The sequence below is a fragment of the Salvelinus namaycush genome, unplaced genomic scaffold (genome assembly GCF_016432855.1).
Source record: "Salvelinus namaycush isolate Seneca unplaced genomic scaffold, SaNama_1.0 Scaffold905, whole genome shotgun sequence".
Lineage (NCBI taxonomy): Eukaryota > Metazoa > Chordata > Actinopteri > Salmoniformes > Salmonidae > Salvelinus > Salvelinus namaycush.
This window is the reverse complement of record NW_024061648.1, coordinates 26,001-35,135: the sequence shown is the minus strand read 5'-3', so window position 1 is coordinate 35,135 and position 9,135 is coordinate 26,001. Positions and strand designations below refer to the sequence as shown.

The window sequence follows — 9,135 nt, the reverse complement described above, 5'->3', positions numbered from 1 at the left end:
AGTGCACTACAGAGCCCTATAGACCCTATTCCCTTAATAGGGCACTACAGAGCCCTATAGACCCTATTCCCTTAATAGGGCACTACAGAGCCCTATAGACCCTATTCCCTTCATTTGTGCACTACCTTTGACCAGGACATGTGGGGAATAGGGTCCCATTTCAGAGAAACCATAATCTACCATAAGAGTGGTGTCACACCTCCTCTCCTCCATCATTGGTTCTCAGCGTTCGACACTGAAGAGCCGAAGACGTTTCCCGATCGACAGTGACGTCAATAACATAAGGTTACAATTTCACAAATCAGCATTTTCATTATGACTGATCATTTTCAGTGTTTTACTCTGGGTGTTTTTTTCTCTTTATATTCACTTTGCATATTTTCCGTTGATAAATGGAAACTCTTTTACCAGAATAATGAACTGTACACCTGAATTGGTGGTTTGGTATTACTGGTACTGAGGTATATATGTGCTGTCTATGGCGTCGATCATCGCACAATCTCAAACGTCTTTCCGAAAGACTTGGTAATATAAAAGTCTGAGAAGATTATTTTTTTGGGGACGAGGTACACTTCTTCTCATCATCATGAGTCTCAGCCTGTTGACATTTCTCTGTCTCGGTCTTTGCCTCCCAGTGTGGAATGGTGAGTACCTTTTCAAATATGATACAAGACATTTCTTTAAGGACTAGATTTAGCCAATGCAGAGTTAGTTGTTAGTTGTATTGTGTTGTTGGGACCTTAGGTGTTATGAGGTGGGCCCCTATTTCTGGATGATGTGGACCTGTATTGGATACAAGCTCAGCAACAGCAGTGAGTGAATCTGACCTCTCTTTGTCTCTCTCTCTCTCCCCCTTTTCTCTCTCTCTACCCACCTCTCTCCAGCCCTGAAGGTTTCCCAGCCGTACCGTGTGGTGAGTCATCGTGGTGAGGTGGAGTTATTCTGCTCCTACCACCACACGGGGAGACATGAACCGGAGGAGCTAAGGATCGCTCTGTATCGGGGGATGTACGGCGAGCAGGAAGAACAGAAGGTGTGCACCTCCTCCTTCACCAACACAAATACAGACTTCCAGACGGAGGGAGAGGCAGAGAGGACGGTGCGTTGTCGAGGCCAGTTAGAGCCTGGCAAGGTGAACCTGACTATCTCTGGTCTCCGGGGTAACGACACTGACCTGTACCGCTGTGCCATAGAAGTCCTGTACCCTCCGCCATACCTCAGGACGTTTGGGAATGGCACCCTTCTCTATATAACAGGTAATACTGAATGCTAACTGTATATTAGGGATACATACATCTAAAGGCTGAATGCTAATGACATTATGTACGTACCTATCATGTGGACTTTGAACCACGCTTTGATTCAATTGTGATTTGTGTGAGAATATTGGGGTTGGGTTAAAGACGCAGACTTGAAGTTAGCATTGAGCCCTAGTTCTCAAAACAATATGCTTATTGAATTCAGATGTGACCGTTGATAAGATTGTGCATTTTGGTGAATTTCTGTAGAGGAACCTGAGTGCTTTACCCCAGAGGCCCAGAGAAGAGATGATGTAACGGGAGAAACGTCAGTCAGACTACCCCTAGCAGGACTGGCCGCTGCCACCATATTAATAGTCATCTCTGCCATTGTTATCCTCTTCGTTCATCAGGTGAGCTCTTACAAAAACACGACTTCTGCTTTAACGCCGATCACTCCTTCACGAGCAACAACATTACAACCTGATAACAAGAGTCACTTTCTGTTGATACGCTGTGTCCGTTTTGAATAGATTTAATAATATATTTAACCTTCTAGGTTCTACAGAGGAAAAGGAGATTTGAAACAATAATACCAATGGCGTCACAGAATGACGGAAGATTTGATTATGGGAACTTCCAATGAAGAATTTTTAAAGAAATTATATATATTTTATATATATATATATTATTTTTAAAATCCATTCTATATGTTTCATTGTGTTGTAATATAAAGAAATTGCAGACTAGTGAAATCAAGTCTACGACTAGCCTCGAATAAATTGTTGGTTTTTGATCAGTAATTTCCGTCTTTGTCACAATCATTTCTTATAAACACACGTTTTGTTGAATAGCCAATTGGTTACTGAACACTCAAGAGTGTGCTGATGATCTTACTCAGAGATTTCACCAGTAGCACTAATATCTAGATGGCATTTCAAATGAAATGACTACACATTTACTGAGATTTCTTTGTCCTACTCAAAATAAAACACTAGACCACGATAAAGATCCATATTGAGATTGTGGTCGAGACTCAAGACAGCCTTTGATGAGTTATCACTTCCTGTCTGGATCGACAGCCGACAGCTGGAGAAATATTCAAATAAACAGCTGGAGAAATATTCAAATAAACATGTGTAGGCTATTATAATTAGTTTTACCTTTTAGAAATATGTATTTACCAATCACTCACAAAATCCTAAAATGTGTGTCTTTTTAAGAACCGTATAGCTGAATAATTCCTTAACCTATAGGGCTTTGTAGTGCACTCCATTTGACCAGGGTCTATAGGGCTCTGTAGTGCACTCCATTTGACCAGGGTCTATAGGGCTCTGTAGTGCACTCCATTTGACCAGGGTCTAACAATAATTCAATTCATGATACAGTGGCCTTCAGAAAGTATTCACACCCCATGACTTTTCCCACATTTTATTGTTACAGCCTGAAATTAAAAATGGATTCCATTGAGATTGTGTGTCACTGGGCCTACACACAACACACCATAATGTCAAAGTGGAATTATGTCTTTAGACATTTTTTACAAATTAATTAAAAATTAGAAGCTTAAAGGTCTTGAGTCAATAACTATTGAACTTTGTTCTGGCAAGCCTAAATAAGTTCAGGAATAAACATTTGCTTAACAATCACATTATACTGTTGCATGGACTCACTGTGTGTGCAGTAATAGTGTTTAATATGATTTCTGAATGACTACCTCATCTCTGTACCCCCCACACATACAATTATCTATAAGGTCCCTCAGTCGAGCAGAGAATTTCCAACACAGATTCAACCACAAACACCAGGGAGGTTTTCCAATGCCTCGCAAAGAAGGCCACCTATTGGTAGATGGGTAAAACATGAAAAAGCAGACATTGAATATCCCTTTGAGCATGGTGAAGTTATTAATTACACTTTGGCTGGTGTATCAATACACCCAGTCACTACAAAGATACAGGAGTCCTTCCTAACTCAGTTGCTGGAGTTACTCCGCAATACTAACCTAACTTACTCCACAATACTAACCTAACTTACTCCACAATACTAACCTAACTTACTCCACAATACTAACCTAACTTACTCCGCAATACTAACCTAACTTACTCCACAATACTAACCTAACTTACTCCACAATACTAACCTAGCTTACTCCACAATACTAACCTAACTTACTCCACAATACTAACCTAACTTACTCCGCAATACTAACCTAACTTACTCCACAATACTAACCTAACTTACTCCACAATACTAACCTAACTTACTCCACAATACTAACCTAACTTACTCCACAAAACTAACCTAACTTACTCCACAATACTAACCTAACTTACTCCACAATACTAACCTAACTTACTCCACAATACTAACCTAACTTACTCCACAATACTAACCTAACTTACTCCACAAAACTAACCTAACTTACTCCACAATACTAACCTAACTTACTCCACAATACTAACCTAACTTACTCCACAATACTAACCTAACTTACTCCACAATACTAACCTAGCTTACTCCACAATACTAACCTAACTTACTCCACAATACTAACCTAACTTACTCCACAAAACTAACCTAACTTACTCCACAATACTAACCTAACTTACTCCACAATACTAACCTAACTTACTCCACAATACTAACCTAACTTACTCCGCAATACTAACCTAACTTACTCCACAATACTAACCTAACTTACTCCACAATACTAACCTAACTTACTCCGCAATACTAACCTAACTTACTCCACAATACTAACCTAACTTACTCCGCAATACTAACCTAACTTACTCCGCAATACTAACCTAACTTACTCCACAATACTAACCTAACTTACTCCACAATACTAACCTAACTTACTCCACAATACTAACCTAACTTACTCCGCAATACTAACCTAACTTACTCCACAATACTAACCTAACTTACTCCACAATACTAACCTAACTTACTCCACAATACTAACCTAACTTACTCCACAATACTAACCTAACTTACTCCACAATACTAACCTAACTTACTCCACAATACTAACCTAACTTACTCCACAATACTAACCTAACTTACTCCGCAATACTAACCTAACTTACTCCACAATACTAACCTAACTTACTCCACAATACTAACCTAACTTACTCCACAATACTAACCTAACTTACTCCGCAATACTAACCTAACTTACTCCGCAATACTAACCTAACTTACTCCACAATACTAACCTAACTTACTCCACAATACTAACCTAACTTACTCCACAATACTAACCTAACTTACTCCGCAATACTAACCTAACTTACTCCACAATACTAACCTAACTTACTCCACAATACTAACCTAGCTTACTCCACAATACTAACCTAACTTACTCCACAATACTAACCTAACTTACTCCACAATACTAACCTAACTTACTCCACAATACTAACCTAACTTACTCCACAATACTAACCTAACTTACTCCACAATACTAACCTAGCTTACTCCACAATACTAACCTAAATGACAGAGTGAAAAGAAGGAAGCCTGTACAGAATAAAAATATTCCAAAACATGCACTCTGGTGGTGGCTGCATCATGTTATGGGTATGCTTGTCATCGGCAAGGACTAGGGAGTTTTTCAGAATAAAAAATAAATGGAATAGAGCTAAGCCCAGGTAAAATACTAGAGGAAAACCTGGTTTAGTCTGCTTTCCAACAGACACTGGGAGACGAATCCACCTTTCAGCAGGACAATAACCTAAAACACAAGGCTATATACATGTAATATTCCTGAGGAGCTGGCCTATTACATTTTTGACTAAAATTGTCTTGAACATCTATGGCATTACTTGAAAATGGCTTTCTAGCAATGATCACAACCAACTTGACAAAGCTTGAAGAATATTAAAGAGAATAATGTGCAAATATTGTACAATCAAGATGAGTAAAGCTCTTCGATACTTACTCACAGCTGTAATCGCAGCCAACGGTGAATCTAACATGTGTTGACTAAAGGGTGTGAATACTTATTTTTGTTTAAAAAAAAATATAAAAAAAATTAGCAAACATTTCTAAAAAAAACATATTTTCACTTTTTCATTATGGAGTAAATGGGTTTTTAGCTTGTAGCACAACAATATGTGGAATCATTTGAGGGGTATAAATACTTTCGGAAGGCATTGTAGATTACCAGGTGCCAAGAACTTTGACCGTTGACCCCCACAACAACATTTTCTGAAAAATATTCCTTTAATAAGTTGATGTAGTCTTATTTTGTTACCATAGTAATAATAAGAAAGAAAAGTGAATCAAACCTCAAAAGCACTTCTTCATTATCAATCCATCACCCAGTGTCTGTCAGTTTCCCCACTGACACCCTGTTCCCTAAGTAGTGCACTGCTTCTAACCAGGGTGCCATTTGGGACACAGTTTCCAGCGTGTGCTTTTACAGTATAATAACAGGATGTCAGGATCGGGGCCCCATGCAGCTCTGGGGTTCAAGCACTATTTGAAATCACTTCAAATGCTTTAGCTGGGCTTGATTGGCTGCTTGACAGTTACAATGGAACCAGCAGGACGTTCCTATACGCCCCAAACCCTGTCCATCTGCTACTCCAGGCAGGCTAGAGCTAACACTTACAAGTATTTGAAAGATTTCAAATAGTATTTGAACCCAGGCGTGCCCTACAGGAGGCCTCTTCTTCTAGAGACTACCGCACCTTTACAGCTAGTGTGCGTCCCAAACGGCACCTTATTCCCTACATAGTGCACTACTTTAGACCAGAGCCCTATTCCCTACATAGTGCACTACTTTTGACCAGAGCCCTATGGCACCCTATGTAGGGAATAGGGTGCTACGGCCCATAGGGCTCTGGTCTAAAGTAGTGCACTATGTAGGGAATAGGGTGCTACGGCCCATAGGGCTCTGGTCTAAAGTAGTGCACTATGTAGGGAATAGGGTGCTACGGCCCATAGGGCTCTGGTCTAAAGTAGTGTACTATGTAGGGAATAGGGTGCTACGGCCCATAGGGCTCTGGTCTAAAGTAGTGCACTATGTAGGGAATAGGGTGCTACGGCCCATAGGGCTCTGGTCTAAAGTAGTGCACTATGTAGGGAATAGGGTGCTACGGCCCATATGGCTCTGGTCTAAAGTAGTGCACTATATAGGGAATAGGGCTCTGGTCTAAAGTAGTGCACTATGTAGGGAATAGGGTGCTACGGCCCATAGGGCTCTGGTCTAAAGTAGTGCACTATGTAGTGAATAGGGTGCTACGGCCCATAGGGCTCTGGTCTAAAGTAGTGCACTATGTAGGGAATAGGGTGCTACGGCCCATATGGCTCTGGTCTAAAGTAGTGCACTATGTAGGGAATAGGGTGCTACGGCCCATAGGGCTCTGGTCTAAAGTAGTGCACTATGTAGTGAATAGGGTGCTACGGCCCATAGGGCTCTGGTCTAAAGTAGTGCACTATGTAGGGAATAGGGTGCTACGGCCCATATGGCTCTGGTCTAAAGTAGTGCACTATATAGGGAATAGGGCTCTGGTCTAAAGTAGTGCACTATGTAGGGAATAGGGTGCTACGGCCCATAGGGCTCTGGTCTAAAGTAGTGCACTATGTAGTGAATAGGGTGCTACGGCCCATAGGGCTCTGGTCTAAAGTAGTGCACTATGTAGGCAATAGGATGCCATTTGGACGAGCCCAGCCTCTTTACTGCTGACTGACTTCGGTCTAGTTCCTCGTGACAAACTTCAGAGAAACACACTCAACACAACAGGATGTGGCAGTAACCACTGATTAGGCTCGCCTAGTTAGAAATCAAAGGGTTTTTCCTTTTTACTGATGACAGAAATTGTCCGTGAACATGCTGGTACAGCAGATTTACATGGCCTACAACAAAAATGACAAATGGACAAAAAGGAAAATGTATACATTTAATAACTAACAAGGTACGGGTGCTGTATTTACCGTATTTAGTGGAGCCTATTAGTCTGCTAACAACAGAAAAACACAACCGTACCACTGGCAAGGAACCTGTTAAGCTCCATTTATTCTCACGGGAATGCAAATGCCTCCATATTTCCATTTCTACTAAATCAAAACTAGAAAGATTTTCCAGTGTGGTCAAAAGTGTGAATGAACAAGTCCTCTTGTCTTCACTTTAACCATACACAGTTACTATCCATTTTAGAGTATGAAATGGTCTTTCATAATAATAGACATTAGATATTAAAATAAATGTGAGGGGGGGGGGTTTAAACATCTTTATTCATATTTTCAAAATGACATTAAATAAATCATAGACAACACCTGGTTTAGTCGGGAATCCATCTATACTTGAACCCACTTTACCACTTGGTGTCTGTGACACTCCCGATGACAGACAAGTATACCAATTAAAGCCACGTGATAGGAGGAGAGCTAGAGAGTTATGAGGGGAGATTTCCCCTCTAGTCATCACTGTTCATTTGGGCGTCTGTCAGAGTTAGGCTCAGCTAGCTAAAGGTTCAAACACAAATAATAAGAAGAGTTGAAATGCGAATCGGAATCATCTCAGTGGCTGCCTGGTTTCTGACCCTTCTCTGCTCCAGCCACGGTGAGACCTCTACCTTATGTTTCATTATATACAATATATATCAATGTTAGTAATGTCATACTTTTCTTTTTTTTTGGAAAATGGAGATTGTATTTATATCCACCTGACACATAATAACTAAAAGTCATGGAAATGTATATAAGTTTATCCTCTTCAACCTGTCTGGGATAAAAGTCCTCAAGAAATGAGTCTGTCTAAAATACCATGGATTCATTTTTTTTTTGGTTTGGTGAGACAAAGTGCCACGTTTTCCTCAAACAAATGACTTTCCGTTGAGATTCTACAGTAAATCAAATCAAATCAAATGTATTTATATAGTCCTTCTTACATCAGCTGATATCTCAAAGTGCTGTACAGAAACCCAGCCTAAAACCCCAAAGCAGCAAGCAATGCAGGTGTAGAAGCACGGTGGCTAGGAAAATGTTATCTTCTCTCTTCTCGTTTCACTCTGACTGTCTCTCCCCTCCCAGGGTTTCAGGTGATGCAGCCTGTGAAACGGACACTTAACCCCGACGGTACTGTCTCCATCACCTGTAGTCACACAGACCCAGTTGAGCTCTTTGTCATTGATGCCAGGCTAAACAGACTCAATAACTCTGATGTTACCATGGTTTGTCAGGTGAGTGACAGACCATGGACCGCTCTAGCCACTCCCCACTGCTTTCAAGTCCCCATGACAGGTGTCCAGACCGTAGGGGGACCGAGCCCCCCCTTTCTCCTGGGCCTATGGAATGCTCTCCCTGTGACCATCTGAAAGACGGCCCAGCCACAGACCAACCCTATCTGTCAAGACTCTTTTAGCCCTGATTTTTAACTGCCTTGATTCTTTAAATCAATTCAATTTATGTCACGACTTCCGCCGAAGTCGGCCCTTCTCCTTGTTCGGGTGGTGTTCGGCGGTCGACGTCACCGGCTTTCTAGTCACCACCGATCCATTTTTCTGTTTCGTTTTGTTTTGTCTGCATAATTACACACCTGGTTTCAATTCCCCTATTATGTTCCCTATTTAACCCTTTCATTTCTGTTTTGTCCGTGATTGTTTGTTACGTTAGAGGTTGTTGTTATTTCTTATGATGTTTTGTAATTATTCCCTTTGTGGAATTTTACTGTCATTTTTTGAGTAAACGTTTTGTGTTTCGCTCAACACCTGTGTCCTGCATTTGACTCTGCTACTTCGCCGCACACAACCCTGACAATTTAATTCAACTTTATGACTTTACAACTTTATAAATTTATGACTTCATAACTTTATTAATTTATGACTTTATAACTTTATTAATTTATGACTTTATAACTTTGTATTTTTTGTCTTTATTGTTT

General features: G+C 40.5%; 1 protein-coding gene across 1 annotated transcript; it reads left to right on the top strand.

Annotated features, from left to right (window-relative positions):
* The first annotated feature begins 354 nt into the window (after window positions 1-354).
* LOC120043416 (cytotoxic T-lymphocyte protein 4-like) lies at window positions 355-1,977 on the top strand. The gene is made up of 4 exons (XM_038987998.1): window positions 355-644; window positions 885-1,256; window positions 1,509-1,651; window positions 1,798-1,977. The coding sequence occupies exons 1-4, from the start codon at window positions 587-589 to the stop codon at window positions 1,882-1,884; spliced, it is 660 nt and encodes a 219-aa protein (XP_038843926.1). The 5' UTR covers window positions 355-586; the 3' UTR covers window positions 1,885-1,977.
* The last annotated feature ends 7,158 nt before the right edge of the window (window positions 1,978-9,135 follow it).

Bases quoted from the DNA above. Each gene is read 5' to 3' on its own strand.
- LOC120043416 (XM_038987998.1), top strand. From the start codon at position 587: ATGAGTCTCAGCCTGTTGACATTTCTCTGTCTCGGTCTTTGCCTCCCA. The intron at 645-884 runs GTGAGTACCTTT...ACCTCTCTCCAG, and splicing joins TTGCCTCCCAGTGTGGAATG to CCCTGAAGGTTTCCCAGCCG. The intron at 1,652-1,797 runs GTGAGCTCTTAC...TTAACCTTCTAG, and splicing joins TTATCCTCTTCGTTCATCAG to GTTCTACAGAGGAAAAGGAG.